At 33.1% G+C, this 18,575-nt stretch overlaps 1 protein-coding gene across 1 annotated transcript; it reads right to left on the bottom strand.

Moving 5' to 3' along the window:
* Positions 1-7,419: 7,419 nt before the first annotated feature.
* On the bottom strand, positions 7,420-10,178 carry LOC145029652 (uncharacterized). Its single transcript, XM_078978146.1, has 4 exons — positions 9,442-10,178; positions 8,676-9,093; positions 7,871-7,981; positions 7,420-7,809 (listed from the first exon to the last, which is right to left on the bottom strand). The coding sequence occupies exons 1-4, from the start codon at positions 10,176-10,178 to the stop codon at positions 7,420-7,422; spliced, it is 1,656 nt and encodes a 551-aa protein (XP_078834272.1).
* Between the last annotated feature and the right edge of the window lie 8,397 nt (positions 10,179-18,575).

An 18,575-nucleotide genomic window follows, 5' to 3' on the forward strand; every position in this document is an offset into this window, starting at 1 on the left:
GGACCGGATACACAAGAAAGAATAAAAGTAAACTAATATAAGAAAAACAAAGAAGAGAAAGTAAATAACACATAGAGTTCTCCAAATTGAATTTCACCAATAAATGATGTGTCTACATTAGGGTTTACCCTAATGTAGATAATATACTAATCTATACAAGTATATCCATTGATTAACGAGATTGTATCTTATCTATACTAAGAACCGATCCTTATCACAAGGATATCAGATCTACATTCTATATATTATCACAAAGATATATATATATATATATATATATATATATATATATATATATATATATATATATATATATATATATATAGGATATAGATCCGGTAAGAAATTTTTTTTTATAGGAAGGTAAGAAGTTTTTTTTCCACATACTTTTTTGACGAACAAAAGAAATGAATCACTAGATGAATCAAAAATAACATGATTCACCAAAAAACATCTCAAAAAAATACACCGATGATTCATTTATACAATGATTTCGTTGTTATTTACTAAAATTGTTATAAAAGTGAATTTTTTCTTAATTTACTTAAAAATAAATCATGAAGATGTTTTTTTGGGAATTTTTTCTTGTGAATCATCTTACTCTTGAATCATCTAATGATTCATTTTGTATGTTCGCTAAAAAAATATGTAGAAAAAAAACTTCTTACCTTCCTACCAAAATTTTCCTTCTTATTTGATCTTGACTCTCTCTCTCTCTCTCTCTCTATATATATATATATATATATATATATATATATATATATATATATATATATATATATATTAGTTTATAACCCGTGAAAATCACGGTTATAAAGTTAATTAAACTTTTATAGTAAAAACTTAAAATTATTAATCAATTATTTCAAATAAATTATTTTAAATAAATTATTATTTAAGAGATCTTTTTTTAGTTATATAAATTATAACCGTTAATTTAAATAAATACGTGAAATTATATCACCTTATAATATATATTTATTTTATTTTATATTTTATTCTAATGTGATTAATTTAATGTAATTAGAGTGTGATATTTGAAATTTGAAATAAAGAATCAATTATCAATTATTAATTTAATGTAATTAGAATGAGAAATTTAAAATTTAAAATTTAAAATGGAGAATTAATAGATTGACATTTAACATATAATATTAATGGGGATTTCTAATATCATGACACTTGTCAATAGGAGAATAAACTTATTCATTTATTAGAATATTAGTTTATAACCCGTGAAACCACGGTTATAAAATTAATTAAACTTTAATAGTTAGAACATAAAATTATTAATTAATTATAATCATTAATTTAATTAAATATGTGGAATTATATCACTTTATAATTTATATTATTTTTATTTTAATTTTTATTCCATTGTTATTAATTTATTGTAAATAAAATTAAAATTTTAAAATTTGAAATAGATAATTAATAGGTTGACAAGTGACATGCATTAATTAATAGGTTTAATAGGGTGACACATGGAAAAAATAAAAAATAAAATGTGTATTAATTTGGAGGTCTAATATGATGACACATGTCAAAAGGAGATTAAAACTATTATTTTATCAGAATAGGGACTAGACGAATTCTCGCGCGTTGCGCGGTGCAGGTTAAAAATATATTGTTAGAATATGGTTTTCAGACACATTTTAGTTAATTCGATTAATCGATTTAGGTTCTTTTATTATTATTATATTTAATGTTTTCGTTTTAACTATGTTAAAAAATATATATTGAATTTTTTTAAACATGATTTGATATTTTACTTTAGTTTTTAAATTTTACACTAAATTTTTAAGCTTATTTGAAATATTAATGTAGGTTATTTATTTAATTATATATTGAAGTTAACAAATTAAGTATATCATATTGATAAACCACAAATTCTTCCATTTATGATAATGTTTACAATTAAAAGCATATTTAAGTTAATAAATTTAGTATATTGCATGGAAATATGAAAAGTTGGGAGTTTCAAATGAATGTGGTGAAAGAAAAAATGATTCCTTTATAATATAGTATGATATGATATGATGATTATAGTTTTAATTTTTAAGTCCTTGTGATATATAAAATTATTTGATAATTTTATAAACCGTTTAAAATTGTGTAAAGTATATATCAAACGCATGATAATCTATATATAACGGGCAACAAAATGTATGAACAAAAATATGAACTATAAGTTTTAGTAACATAAAAATACAAAAACATCTATTATAACATCTATTATATATATATATATATATATATATATATATATATATACACACACACACACACACACACACAACGAATAATAAAAAATACGAAAAATAAACACTACAACTTTTAATAACATAAAAACACTAAAACATTTATTATAATATTTATATTAACTTTTCATATTTAAATCACAAATCTCTTCAAATACATTAATGTTTTTAATGAGCAAAACTTTACAACTTTATAAAAGAAAGGAAAATAAAAAGTTATTAGTGATTACTAATTAATAATCATAAGTTAAAAACTCTTGAGTTGTAACTAATAAATATACATAAATCAGAAAACTCTTGAGTTGTAGTGTGAGTTTCAAATAAATACAGTACTTGGAAATGTGTATTTATTATTAATATTATTATTATTATTATTATTATTATATTCGTCTAAAAAATTGGTTTTGATGCATCATTTTAATCCTTTCAATTATTTTACGAAAAAACATTTAATTATAAATTTATAACATACATAGGTGCATATATATGTTAAACAAATCACATATACTATATATTTTCGTAAATATCATATGTAATTTTTGTTGTAGTAATATGGATAAATTACTTTCATATAAAGAACATATCATGATAAGTCATCATAATTACATATCAAATGTTAAAAATTATGTTATCTTTTAATATTGTCTTGTAAATATATTGTGTAAGATAACCCAAAATAAATAGAAAATAAACATAATCAAAATAGAAAAACTACAATCAAATAAATAAGAACATTGGGCGGTTGAATATATAAATAAAAATGTTACATAAATATATGTTTAAATCAAAAGAAAAAAAAACATTCGTCTACGTTGCTCAAACAAAAAAAACATATATCCGTTTTTTGAATCTTCTTTCTTTATTGAACACCATTCAACCATAGAAACTTGATGCCAATTCTTCACTAACCTGCATCAAAATGTTTTTCTTGAAAAAAAAAAAGAATGAGAAAGATATTCCAAGCAAAACATTGATGGTTGGAGAGTCACATTCAAGATTGAGTAATACATACAAATCACATATAAAGGTCATGAGAAATTGAATATAAAGAAAGAATAGAAAAGTTTCATTTGTTTTGGTTGAAAGAAAAAAATCATATTACGATTACCATCGATGCGACATAACCCATTTCTTCAAATCATCATATTTGGATCGTGAATGCTTCAACTATATGAAAACTTTTGAATCATAATATCTTTAACAAAATGACGAATTTTTGTAAGAAAAATATCCTAATATAACTACATATATAATGAAGGTGAAAGGGTGTGGGGTATGAAATGCATGAGGTGTTGAACTTATAGATTGTGTGATTTTCTTGGAATGAGATTATGTGTGATTAATTACTTTGAAGGTGAAAGGGTGTGAGAGTTTCAAATGCATGAGATTAAAAAAAAATGCTAGTTTTATAAGTATGTATGATATATATATATATATATATATATATATATATATATATATATATATATATATATATATATATATATACAGAAGATTACATAGAATAACTCTACTAAACTGAAGCTTATAGGGCCCAAATTTTATTTTATATATATATATATATATATATATATATATATATATATATATATATATATATATATAGGGTTACGTTATATTGTTCTAACTATCTATTATGTGCACGTAGGATTGATTTTGGACCAATCATTTTAATTATTTTAAGAAAGTAATTAATGCATATTATATGTTAAAGATATAATGAGCATTAATTACAACTTCAGCATTTAATATGCATTAATTACTTTCTTAAAATAACTAAAACGATTGGTCCAGAATCAATTCTACATGCACACAATAGATAGTAAAAACATTTGAACCTAACTCTCTCTCTCTCTCTCTCTCTATATATATATATATATATATATATAGGTTCAAGTATTCTAACTAATTATTGTGCGGATATCGTATGCTATGAGAATTACTAAGAGAATAAGCTGTTTAACAATGCGAATACGTTCAACCTTATAGAAATATCGTTATTTTCATGCATTCTCACTAATTATTATATTTTTTTTTCTCACACATCGTTTTTCACTCATTTTCATTCTGATAGAATACGACCAAATAAACATTCTAACAAACATTCTAACAAAAATGAGAATAATAATAATAAATATATAATAACCTTATAGACGATTTAATTAGTGAGAATGTGTGTTAATGACAATAGTTACGTAAGATTGAACGTATTCACATTGATAAACAACTTATTTTCTTAGTAATTCTCATAGCATACGATATCCGCACAATAATTAGTTAGAATAGAATAACCTATGACTATATATATATATATATATATATATATATATATATATATATATATATATATATATATATATATATATATAATAAAACTTATAATAATGATGGGCCCTTTTTTCTGGCTCGTCTTGGGCCTTTGAATATATTTAATTTCCCAGGATCGACTCTGATAAGGTGTGACCTTACAATCTCCTCTTATCTGATGATGTCAAAAGTAATCTTCAATGAATTCTTTTAGCTCGTGCTCCCCCCATGAGTAAGATTGAAACTTTAAGCTCTTCAGCTTTTAACGAATGCTCCCCCCACCCTGAGAAGATGAATGACGACTTTCCATTTATGATTGTCAATCAGTGGAGACAGTATATATATGAGTCGTAGTAGACAACACAAAGAGTTTCGAAGCTGTCGAAGCTGAGAATGTTGATGTCAGCTTGACTCCCCCTTAGATTGTGCTTTGTGCCTAATAACATCTAGTAGTGTTGGCTTGACTAGATTCTCCCCCTTATGACATCAACAGTAAGATAGAACCAGAGTATTAGACTTGCAGCTTGCAGTCTAGTAAGATTGTGATGTCTCTTGATAGTGTGGGCTTAAACTACTATTCACTAACATAGTACTGCGAGATCTCATCAGCGTGTGGTTTCGTATGCTAACTCAATAATCACTTTTATTAGAAGAAAAATGGCAAGAGTAGTATGATGTGTGTAATACATTACGATATGAAATGTATCCGTTGACAAAGAGTGTCGAAGTTTTATCAGTGGATGTCTAATACAGTGAATCATTAATTTCTTAATATAAGAGTTATTGAGAAAGAATGGATAGGTGCGTGTAATATATCACGGACAATGATATACCCATCGCCATAGATTTTTCGAATTCTCATCAGCGTCTGGTATCATACGCTGAATCATGAATATCTAAAGAAGAAAATATGGAGATAATGGTTTAATGCATGTGATAAGCTAGGGGTGACAATTGTTGACACGACACGGCAAAAATACACGACACGAAACGAAATTGGGACGAAACTAAAATTCAAATTCGTGTTCGTGTCGTGTTCATGTTAAGTGTAGAAAACATGATGTCATGTCGTGTCGTGTTCGTGTTTAAAATTTGACATGAAATTGACACGATTTAGCATTTATTTGTCGTGTTTGTTATTTTCGTGTTATGTTTGATTAAATATTAATTAAATAAACTATATTTTTTATTATGTTATCTTTGTCATGTTGTGTCGTGTTTTTCGTTTTTTAATCGGTTCGTTTTCGTGTTAGTTAAAAAAACACGACATTGTATCGTGTCGTGTTCGTGTTACATAAAACATTGTCGTGTCGTGTTGTGTCAGATAAAAACACAACACGATGACCCGATTTGCCACCCCTATGATAAGTTGTGGTGTTTTAGCTTAACGATCAGCATAGATTTTTCAAGCTCTCATCAACATATGGTATATTACGCCTAATCATAAAGCTTTTAAGAAGAGTATAAGGGCAAGAAAGGGTTGGTGCACGTGATAGCCTACGGTACATAGACTATCATTGGTACAAAGTTTCAAACTTTCATCAGTGTGTGGTATATTTTATTAAGAAAATATTAAGGAAATAATGGATTGTTTCAGTTACTCTGAGGTGAAATCAACGTAAATCATTAAGAAATATAACCCATCAGTAAGAAATGGTTAAATTCTTGCATCATAAAGAGTTAAGATGTAGTATAGAACTATAAAGTTTACCATCAATTCATTTAATATGGTACATGACAATACAACAAAAAAGGTTAGTCAAACAAGGAAATATTCTAAAAGACGATATATTTGCACCTTTTCAGAAGTATGATAAAGACTTGATCCACTAATTCCTTTGAATTGAATGGCCATAAATAAACTTCCATTTTTCGAGATATCTACCCCTTGAATTCTCGATATAGCAAAATATGCAAGTAAAGTTAAACTCATCAGTACATAATACATCTTACTACAAATCAAGAGTGATGAAGCCATTTATCATTGAAACGTTGCAGATGGACTCCAAGGTTCATATTTATCAAGAGCAGGAGAGAAGTAGAGATAAATCTTTGTAACCAACGAGTTAACTGGTTCAAATCCATGAAACCATCGTGTCCTCAAGATACACACAAGGGAATTTGAGGTTTTATCGAACTATGATTCAGTAGATGAAAACAAGACTTACTGCATTGATGGTTGCTTTTGCATCCATAACAGTTAGTGGAGGAGAAAGGTGGGTATTCATAAGAATAAGAGGACATGATGCCACTCTTTTTCTCAACACCAAGAGCATTGAGATCTTTCAGGATGACTCCAGTTCTCACAAGCTTTGAAGAAAGAAGATATAGATAAATCTTAGATAGCCCTGAAAAATACATAAAAGAGAGAGTATAATACTTGTAAATATTATAAGCAAATCTTAAACACTATGTAAAAGTCTACAAACATAATAAAAGCAACATTTGTTTTGTTTTTTCAGAAAGAAACCAAAAGTAATGTTAAATCAAAAGAGTTAGCAAATAATTAAGTCATTGAAAGCATGCCAAGACCTGCAATCAAATTTTTTAAAGTCTTCTCGTCCAATGCCTTAGTGAAAATGTTAGCTAGCTGATCGGTGGATGGAATATAGAACAACTCCATTTTTCCCTTTTGAACGATGTCCCTGATGAAGTGATGACAAATATCAATGTGCTTGATCTTGGAATGATATACTGGATTTTGTATCATCTGAATGGCACTAATGTTGTCACAACAGATGTGAGTCTTTGAGAAGTTTAGACCACAATCGAAGAGCTGATTCTAAATCCATAGGATTTGAGCATAACACCTTCCAACGACTCCATATTCAACTTCAGTGATGGAACCATGCTATGATCTTTGCTTTTTGCTGGACCAGCTTACCAATATATCTCCTAGCATTTGAGCTCCTACTAAAGTACTTTTACGATCAATGCCACAACCAGCATGACCGGAGTCAGTGTATCCCACCAGCTTGAATTCAGAATCACGAGGATACCATAATCCAAGATTGGGTGTATGCTTTATGTAACGAAAGATCCTTTTCACAGCGTGAAGATGAGATTCCTTAGGATTGGCTTGATAATGAGCACACGATATAGTAGCAAACATGATGCCAGGGCAAATGGCAGTAAGATAGAGAAGAGAGCCTATCATTCCTTGAAACAGAGTTAAATTCATGTCAACATCATTTGGATTAGCTCCAATAGACGTTGATGAGGACATCAAAGTCTTTTCCGGCTTGCAATCAGAGAAACCATATTTTTTTCAACATATCTGCGATATATTTAGCTTGATAAACAAAAACTCCATCAGTCAGTTGTTTAAACTGCAAACCTAAAAAGAAGGTTATTTCACCCATCATGCTCATCTCGAACTTTTTATCCATGATCTTTGCAGACTCTGAGCTTAGCTTTTCATTAGTTAATCCAAAATTATATCATCAACATACACTTGAGCAAGAATGATGTGAGATCCTGAATGCTTGATGAACAAAGTGTTATCAATCTTTCCGCGGTTGTATCCACTTGCAAGAAGATACCTTGCCAATGTGTCATACTATGCTTTAGGAGCTTGCTTTAAACTATAGCCAACTTTATCAAGACGGTACAGAAGATTTGGAAACTCTTCACTTTCAAACCCTGGCGGTTGTTTTAGAAAAAACTCTTCTTGAAGATCTCTATGCAAAAAGGCAGTCTTAACATCCATTTGATAGACTCTGAAGTTTTTGAAAGAAGCGAAGGCAAGAAACAAGCAAATTGCTTCAAGTCTACCAACAAGAGCAAATGTCTCATCATAGTCTTATCCTTCCATCTGACAGAAACCTTGAGCCACCGATCTAGCTTTGTTTCTTATGACGATCCCATCTTCATCCATATTGTTTCTAAAAACCCAACGAGTGCCAATGATAATCTTTCCTTAAGGCTTGGGAACAAGAGTCCACACACGATGACATTTAAATTCATTCAACTCATCCTGTATAGCCTTGATCCAGTCTGCGTCTTTCAAGGCATCACGACATTCTTTGGTTCAATCATTGAGACAAAATTTACAAACATGTAAAATTTGGTGCTGACTCTGCTACGAGTGAAAATTCCAGAATTTACATCTCCAATGATTTGAAATTTAGGATGTTCTTGAAGAATTCTTGGATTAGAACTTTCATTTGTATTACTTTGAGCAAAATCCCCCTGATTGGATGGTTTAGCTTCTTCAGGAATGACAAGATGATTTTTAGAGATAGGTTGTGAGTTAATGAATTGATCAATATTGGGAGCAACAACTTCAACGTCATTTAGAAAGAAATCAAGAACATGGTTTGCAGGACTGTGAGTAAGTTCATTCAAAATAGATGAAGGGTGATCAACTCGATCATGAATTAAAGAGTCTTCATTGAAGGTGACATGAGTTGTTTCCTCAATAGTTTTCCTAGAAAGATTAAATACCCTGAAAGCCTTGGATACATTAGAATAACCTTGAAACACTCCTTCATCAGCTTTAGCTTCAAACGTAGAGCACTGATCTCTTTGATTCAAGATGTAACAAACACATCCAAACACATGAAAATAAGAGATACCCGATTTCCTTCAATTGAGTAGCTCATAGGAAGTTTTCCCATGATTCTTAACAATTATAGACCGGTTTTGGGTGTAATACACTGTGTTGATAGCTTCAACCCAAAATGACAAAGGAAGACCAGCTTCAACGACCATAGTCCTTCCAGCTTAAATGAAAGTTTTGTTTCTACTCCCTGCAATACCATTTTGTTGGCGAGTTCTAACAACAGAGAAATTCTAATAAATTTCTGAGATTAAGCAAAAATCTTCAAGAGAGGAGTTTCTGAATTCAGTTACATGATCACTACATAATTGCCTTACTTTGTGATCATAGAGAACTTCCCATTGCTTGATGAGAGCAATGGTCTCATCGGTGGCATGACTTTTCTTTCTTAAACATACTACCCACGCAAACCTTAAGAATTCATCCACAATGACGAGAGTGTATTTCTTACCAGCTCTTGACTTAATCAGAACTAGCCCAAAAAGATCCACGTGAAGAAGATGAAGAGGTTTGATAATGGAAGAGCAAGACTTTGGTTTAAAGGAAGTCTTAGTTTTCTTTCCCTTTTCACACGCTGAGCACGACTTATCCTTGAAAAACTGCTTCTTAGGAATTCCTCTTACAAGCTGATCCCCTAAGATCTTTAATATATTCTTGAAGTTCAAATGTGATAGCCTATTGTGCCACAACCCATTTAGATGAGACTGAGCACAAGAGAAAAAGCAGTGATGAAAAGAGTTGTCGGCATAAAACATATCCAAAACATAAATGTCATTTTGTCGGTTTGCAGTCAGAACAATGACATTCTTTTGATCAACAACATTTCGTTCTCTCTTGTTAAAGATGACTTCATAGCCAGTGTCACATAATTGGCTGATTGAGATGAGATTATGATAAAGACCCTTTACATAAGAGACATTTTTGAACACAACAAAATTACACTTGATAGATCCATATCCCTTTGCATATCCCTTGCCTTTATCTCCATATGTAACAGTAGGGCCGTCATTTTTTATGAAATCTTCCAGAAGAGACTTGAATCCGGTCATATGTCTTGAGCATCAACTATCTAAATACTAAATATGATCTTTACCCTGAAACTAAAATATACAATAAGCCTTGAAACAAAATAAACAAAAAATACACATAATATACACTGACTCATTTTTCAATGGGTCACTTAAGAAAAAAAATATTATAACAATCATCAGGGAGACAGTTCAACGAGTTTCCCTTTTTGATCCACTTATCATTACGAGTCATGATGTTGTCAGCGCGAAAACAATTCTTTTCAAAAGTGCACTCGCTGACCCTGTGAGAAGGATCACCACATCGATAACAAACTTTGATTCCAAGATTCTTTCCTTTAACAATAGATTTTAATTTCTTTTTAACTGTTGAACCCAAGGAACTTTGACAATTTGATTTATGAGTTCTTGTTTTAGTTCTGGAAGAAGAAATGTCATCGATGGTATGATCATATGATACCTTGTCATAAGTCTCATGAATCATTGAGTCATCAGAAGTAGAGGACTTTGATTGATCTTGTGGTTTAGAATTGCTAATGGAGCACTGAGGAAAGATGCTAAGAATTTTGTTTACCAAATAAATTTCACCATTGCATATAGGAAATTTTAGCAAAATATTAGTGGAGGGAAGAACGTACTCATGGTGAGAAGGTTGATGAGAAGGATCAAGAGCAGATAATTGAGAAACCGATTTGGTGATACTGTTAGAATCAATAGAGCAGTGATTATTAATTAAAGTTTGATTTATAAAGCAATAACTCACAAATCTATTCTTAAAATATTCTTTTAAACAATCAGCTTTATAGAAGGTTTGTTTAGTCTCAACAACTTTGGTTAAGGAAACAACACCTTCTATATCGTTTCCAAGAATTTTCTCACACTGATCTAGAATCTGAGCATTAATAATTCTTGTGACATTAGAGTGAGAAGAGGCCCAATTTTTAAAAATAAGTTGAATGCATCTAGCATGATCAACAACTTTTTCTGTTTTAGAGTGAAGAAAATTATTGGTCAATGAGATGCATGTGTTTTCGTTTCTTAAAGCAAAAAGAGATTTTCGCAAAAAGGGGAGTTTTTCTGTTAGTTTCTTTAACTCAAAACTGAGTGGAGATCTTTCTTTACTTGAGACCAATAAATCGAAACATAAGTGATCAACCATGTCATCTTTTTTGATGTTTTCAACAGAAGAGTAGTTAACAATATTTTTTTTACCTGATATGCTCATGTAGTATCCTGTGACAACTCAAAAGATTTGGGTCATGCAAGGTCTAGATTGTAACCATGTGCAAGTGTATTCACAATGTAACCTTGTTACAATAAATTATTTGAAATCCATAAGTGCATTGATTTATAAGCTAACATATATGGATATAAATATGTGTAAATAAGCTTTGTGGAAACATGTTTAAATGTATTTTGACAAGTTAACAAGATAGCACACAATAAGCATTTCCTTAATGAATTATCGCCTATAACTCCACTATGGATGAAAACACCCTTGTGGGGACAAGCTAGGACCGAAAACCCTTTCCATGTGGGACCTCAAGACCGAAATCAAACCAAACCAAGCACCATGACCGAAAACTACCTTAATGAATCATGTTTTGGCCAAAAACCTTAAGAGAAAAGACTTAGAACCGTAAACACCCTTAGTGGACCACACTTTGGCCAAAAAAAACTTCATACTAGGCTATTTTAATGGGGTTTGCAGTCTAGAGTGTGAATAAGAAAAGGATAAGTTGACTTTAGGATGTGATTTCACCTCCATTTCCAATGCAATCACAATAACCCACGTGAATATCCATCAAATAACAATGTTTTACCCTCCATACTTCCAAGTAAATGTCTTATCATTACCTTTCTTTTATTAAATACAAAACACCCCTTCACTTACCACAAATATCGTTTCCACTCATTTTAAAATTTCCATTTACTCTCAAAAGTCCAAGATTCAAGCTTTAAAAAGGCTTAATTCTTCAAGCATTTTCCTAGAAGTTTTGGTAAGTAGTTTCGACAACTTGTAGTGTTATTACACATTATGTTGTTAATTTCACCATATTCATAAACATTTTTGTGTGTTAGTTTTCCTATAACACCAATCCTCCCAAGGAGTTCTTCAAGCACTTACCAAGAATCTAGGCTTGAAAATCACAACCTTCTCCCTTCAAATCATCCACAAAACCAAACCAAACCAAACCAAGGTGAGTTCGTACCCCAATATTTTCAAGTTTTTTCCCATATTTTAAGGGGGTGGGGGATACAATTAAAACTTTGTTTATCCCACAAATAATTTCATGTTTTTCATCTTTATGATAGAGATAAAATATTAATTACATAAGTTATGGTAAACTAGTTTTTGGTATAAACATTTGTGATATACATATTGTTAAAACAAGCATAATCTATGTTATAAAATCATTAGAAAAGTTATGATCTGTAAAACTACATGGCTTTTGGGAACTTTTGCTAAAAGATAAATTTACTAACAAAAATGGTTACATTATAGTCATTTATTAATCCAGTGGGTTTTAACCCCAAAATATTATTTTTTGATTTCATATTTTCATGCTAGAATACACACACACAGACAGACACACACACACACATATATATATATATATATATATATATATATATATATATATATATATATATATATATAAAGATTATATAAATAGTTTCAACCAACAAGATAAACTGTAGTTGGTATAGTTTGGAAGTCAAAAACCACACATTTCAAAGATACATATAATTATTTAAAGGTACAATTATTTTATTTTGCAAGTAAAAGGAGTCATAGTTCATGTAAATCTGTTAATGCTCTTGTGAGACTTTCCTTCACTGTACCTACCTAGTGTACACCATAAGTCCTACATTATAACTAGAGTCTCCTGGAGGGAGAGCGAGACCATTGTGTATAGATCTATACGGGATTGACAACCCCACACCTCAGCTGTTCACTACAGTTAGACCAACAAGTCTAGGGTGAAAAATGTTTTACCGACTCCGACGCCTGAAGAATGCCATTTCAGGCATATCAGTCATATTAGCATGGTTATAATAACTCACATAGGGATTAGCCAAAATAATTGGTTTATGGGAAGCTTATACTTCATTAGTTTTATAAAAAGAAATGAAACTATATACTATTTTTTTCTGTAGAATATCCACTTACATCTTGGTCTTAGGGTTTAAGAGTACAATCCACCTTTAAGAAAATATTGAATTTTCTGGAATTACACATTATTACTTTACAAGGAAAAGATACAAAGTAATTACTTACATTTACAGTTCATACTAAAGAAACTTTTGGATTTTATGGAAATATACAAAACCATTTTTTTCGCGAACTAGTTACAAACCCTTTTCATTCAATATGCTTATGAACTCACCAACTTAATTGTTGACACTTTTCAAAATCACTTGTATTCTCAGAAAAGCAGTAGACAGGTTGTAACACCCAGTTTTGAAAGTATTCATTTATGTATTTTAGAGTCCAAGTCTAGGGGCGTTTTGGTCTTTCAAGAGTTTGGAGTTTTATTCGAGAAGTTTTGGGCTGGGGTGTGTCTCTAGAAGCGTAGGGCTTCTCGCCACCTTTTTGTGGATATAAAGTTCGTTGGAAACGGACTTAGGATGAAGGAGTTATAACATTTTGAAGTTGTTATAATTTATGGTCCCTTAATGGAAAATTTGGCAAGGCAGTCCCTTGCATGCATGAAGGCACACATGTGTTTAGCTGGGTACGCCCAACGTAAGGCTGGGGTACGCTTAGCGTAGCAAAGCAAAGTGATCGGAGGTGTTGAGGATGTACGCCCAGCGTACGCCTAAAGTCTTTAAACCCTAATTTTAGGATGAGCCACTATATAAAGAACATAATGTATCAAACCCTAGCCTTCTGTATCAGCCCCCTAACCTTAGAGAAACCCTAGAACACCTCAACCCTACATTTTGTGAAATCTTGACCTTGGGAAGCTCATCTTGGTGGTTTTAAGCTTGAAAGAGGAAAGAAGAAGTTGTCAAAGAAGGACTTTGGAAGTTGGAGCTTATAGATCCGGAATAGCCTCATCATTTGGAACTCTTTGGAGGTATAAAGTTCATAACTTTGCTTAAGAACGCTTAGATCTTGGGTAGTGTGGTTTTGGGGTTATTTTGGTCCCAAAAATGGACCTTTTTGGTGCAATTTCATTTTTGAGCTTGGGGTTGCCACCCTTCGAGCTAAAAGTGTCCCATAAGTAGTAAAGTTTCAATCTTGATAGTCCTAACTCCTAAGGAGTTCATGCATGATATTTAGCCCTTGTTATGGAAGTATGTTGTCACCTTTTGAGTTTGGCCTTGTTTGGTGGGTTGCAAGTCACCAAGTTAGTGACTTTATGGATTAAGACATGGAAAAGGACCTGGATCTGAGTTGGTAGCCTCTGGAGTGGAGTATTAAGCACTTAATGGGAAAGTGTCTTAGCAGGGGCAGTACGCCCAACGTACATTCAGGTATGCCCAACGTACACACCATTTTCCTAGTACGCTTAGCGTACGTGAGTGTATGCCCCGCGTACTATGGCAGTTTGGGCTTTGAGTTACTGGGTCTTAGTTTGGGCCATGTGTTAGACCTTGAGCCTTTGTGGGGTAGCAAAAGTCAGATGATATGGGCCAGGGAATATATTTTTGTCACACCCCCGAACCGTCAGAAAAACAACGACGGAAACATCCGGGGCGGGTGACGTATCACAACAGTCGTATCATAACAATCAAAGTAAACACAGCTATTACATTACAATATGAATATTTACATCTATTTGGAAACATAGTTTGTATACATTAGTTTAAATAAAATATAAAGACGAGAATCCAAAAATGCTCCGTCTTCTCCAAGAGCTGGCAAGGTACCTGTCTATTTGAAAACCCTAGCTACCACTAGTACGTATAGTAGTTTTATTATTTAAAATAAAACCAAAGGTTGTATCCCTGGAATACCCTCCAGTAAGTAGATATGTTGTTTTATTAATTAAAATAAAACCAAAGGTTGTGCCCCTGGAATACCCTCCAGTAAGTAGATTTGTAGTTTTATTAAATAAAACTATAGAAGAAAGAAATCCCGTAAGCAAAGGTTAGTTTATACTTATTGTGAGTCATATAACCATACTAATATGAACGGTGACCTCCTTGACGTTTTTTCAGGCGTCGTACGATTACAAAATTTGTCACCCTAGGCGTGCCCGCCTAACTATAGCTAACAGTTCATGTTTGGGATTGTCGGTCCCGAATAGATCTATTCACAAATTTCACGCTCTCCCTCCAGGAGACTCTGGTTATACTACAGGAGAGGATTTATTGGTACCCCAAGGGGCATAACGAAGATAAGTCTCATAATCCTTTATTAACTAGTTTACGTATTGATCGGTTGTTCTCGAGTTTGAAATCGTTTGTAACGTTGTAGAGTATAAATAATTATACACAAAATAATTATTTAGTAAGATACTCTAGTTTTGTATTCATAGTAATGAATAAACTAAATCTGACATAGTTTATATGTTTGACTTTGCCTGAAGTTGAATCTGTATGACTGATAATGAAATCCCAAACTATACCTATTATAGTTTGAATGGTTTGTTATGTTCATGTACTGTTTTGAAAACTATGCAATTATGATTAGAAAACGTCCCTTATGCTCCGCATATTACAAAACGGATAAAGTATCTAAATGTTTGATAGAAAACCATTGTAATTGCATCAGTTTTAAAGTTGTGAAAACCTTTATGTGTGGCTTGTATTCCCCCTGAAAACATGAAAAACTCAGAAATAACGTAGGGGTATGAACTCACTGTTTTGCGTAGGATTCGAGTGTACGATCGATATGGATGCTGAGTGTCCACTGATGTTTCATATGCAAGTGGATCCTATTAACATATGGTAACACATATACGTGTTAGATTAGGGTATTTCATGACTAAACATGATGGGAAACCACCCTAAGGTGTTGAAAATGCTTGTACTAAGTGTTCTGGGTCCCACACTTCGTGGTTTTTGCAAGTTTAAGGCAAAATATAAGCATTAAAGTAGGTGTAAGGCCATAAAGATGGGTGTGCGGCCGTACAGTGTGTGTGTGCGACCAGAGTGTGTGGTCAGGACATGTGTACGGCTGCACACAGGAGTATGTGGCCATACAGAGGGTGTGTGCGGCCAGAGTGTGTGTGCGGCCATACAAAGGGTGTGTGCGGCCGTACACCTTTAAGTGACGAAGAACATGAAGAGTTTCAGGCTTATATTTAGGTGTTTTAACTGTATAAGAAGCTAAATGATGGAGTTCTTCATGTTTTTGAGGCCTTTGGAATGTTCTTTGATGAGGATTTTAGAGAGAGAAAGTAAAGAGAGAGTATGGAGTGCAGCCAAAGGAAAGGAATGACTGAAGTGGTCACTCTCTATATATAGAGGTGAGTGTGCGGCTGGGGCATGAGTGTGCGGCCACACACCCATGTGTGTGGCCGTACATACCTCTCAGGAGGGTCTATGGCCCGGTTTTGACTCTGGACGATATGTTGACTCATTCCCTATCTCATATCCAACTGTACTTAGGCTTAGAACACTTAAACGAGCCCTTAAATGGCGTTAAAAAGTGACGAAATCGAATTTAACATTGATAAAATTGACCAACCTTACATAGTAAAAGTTTCGAGTTGTCACATCATTCCTGCGTTAGAGGGAATTTCGTATCGAAATTCAAGAATAAGGATACAAATCATGGATTTGGAAAGAGATGGAGGTACTTCTGTTTCTTTGAATCTTCGTGCTCCCAAGTGAATTCAGGTCTGTGCTTGGTATTCCAGCGAACCTTCACTATCGGAATGCGACTTTGTTTCATTCGTTTGACCTCCCGGTCCATGATTTCGACTGGTTCTTCCACGAAGTTTAGTTTTTCGTTGATTTCAATTTCATCAAGAGGAACCACAAGGGTTTCATCAGATAGGCATTTCTTGAGATTCGAAACGTGGAACACAGGGTTAATGTTGCTAAGTTCATGCGGTAAACGAAGTTTGTAGGGTACGGGACCAATCCTAGCAAGGATTTCGAATGGTCCTATGTATTTCGGATTTAGCTTCCCACATTTCCTAAAGCGTATCATGCCTTTCCAGGGTGAAACCTTCAGCATACACGGTATTCGACATGTTCCGAGGGTTTTCGTCATTTATCGGCGTAACTCTTTTGTCGATCTCGTGAAGCTTTTAATCGTTACCGAATTTGTATGATCTTTTCAGTGGTTTCGCAGAGGATTTCTGGACCAGTGAGAGTGCTATCAGGGACTTGCCCCTTGGTTAGTTGCGTGTCACCCACCTCAGCCCAGCACAGAGGGGATCTGCACTTGCGGCCATAGAGAGCTTCGAAAGGTGCAACCTTGATACTGGTATGATAACTATTGTTGTAGGAGAATTCAACCAAGGGCAAATAGGTGTCCCACAATTTACCGAAGTCGATGACACATGCTCTCAACATGTCTTCCAAGGTTTGAATGGTTCTCTCACTCTGTCCGTCTGTTTGAGGGTAGTAAGCTGTACTCATGTTCAGATTAGTTCCAAGAGCTTTCTGTAGTGACTACCAAAACCTCGAAGTGAACCTGCTATCTCGATCAGAGATAATGGACACAGGCACTCCGTGCAGTTGAACTATCTCCTGAATGTAGATCCGTGTGAGTCTTTCCATCTTGAAAGTTTCTTTGATTGGCAGAAAGTGAGTGGATTTCATCAATCGATCGAGTATTACCCAGATGGTATCATACCCACTCGGAGATTTGGGTAATTTGGTCATAATATCCATGGTAATCCTTTCCCACTTCCACTCAGGTATTTCCGGTTGCTGAAGCAAACCTGAGGGATTTTGATATTCTCCCTTCACCTTGGCGCAAGTCAGACACTTGCCCACGAAGGTAGCAATCTCTACTTTCATTTTTGGTCACCAATATAGTTTATTGAGATCAAGGTACATCTTGTCCGATCCTGGGTGAATGGAGTATCTAGTCTTGTGAGCTTCTTCATGACAACCTCTCTGTATCCTCCAAACTTTGGCATCCAGATCCAGTTCATGAAATAGTAGACTCCGTCTCCCTTGATCTCTAAGATTTTCTCCATTCCCCTTAAGGCTTCGTCCGCCACATTCTCTGGTTTTAGGGATTCCAACTAAGCCTCTCTGATTTGTGCGGATAAGTGGGAATGGATAGTCATAGTAAGTGCTTTCACATTGCGACCTAAGTAATCTTTTCGGCTGAGGGCATCTGCTACCACATTGGCGTTGCCGGGATGGTAGCGTATTTCACACTCATAATCACAGAGTAGTTCTACCCATCGCCGTTGTCTCATGTTCAACTCTTTCTGGTTGAAGATGTGCTGCAGGCTTTTATGGTCAGTGAAAACTGTGCACTTGGTTCCGTAGAGG

The sequence above is a fragment of the Lactuca saligna genome, chromosome 2, assembly GCF_052625555.1.
Source record: "Lactuca saligna cultivar CGN05327 chromosome 2, ASM5262555v1, whole genome shotgun sequence".
Classification (NCBI taxonomy): domain Eukaryota; kingdom Viridiplantae; phylum Streptophyta; class Magnoliopsida; order Asterales; family Asteraceae; genus Lactuca; species Lactuca saligna.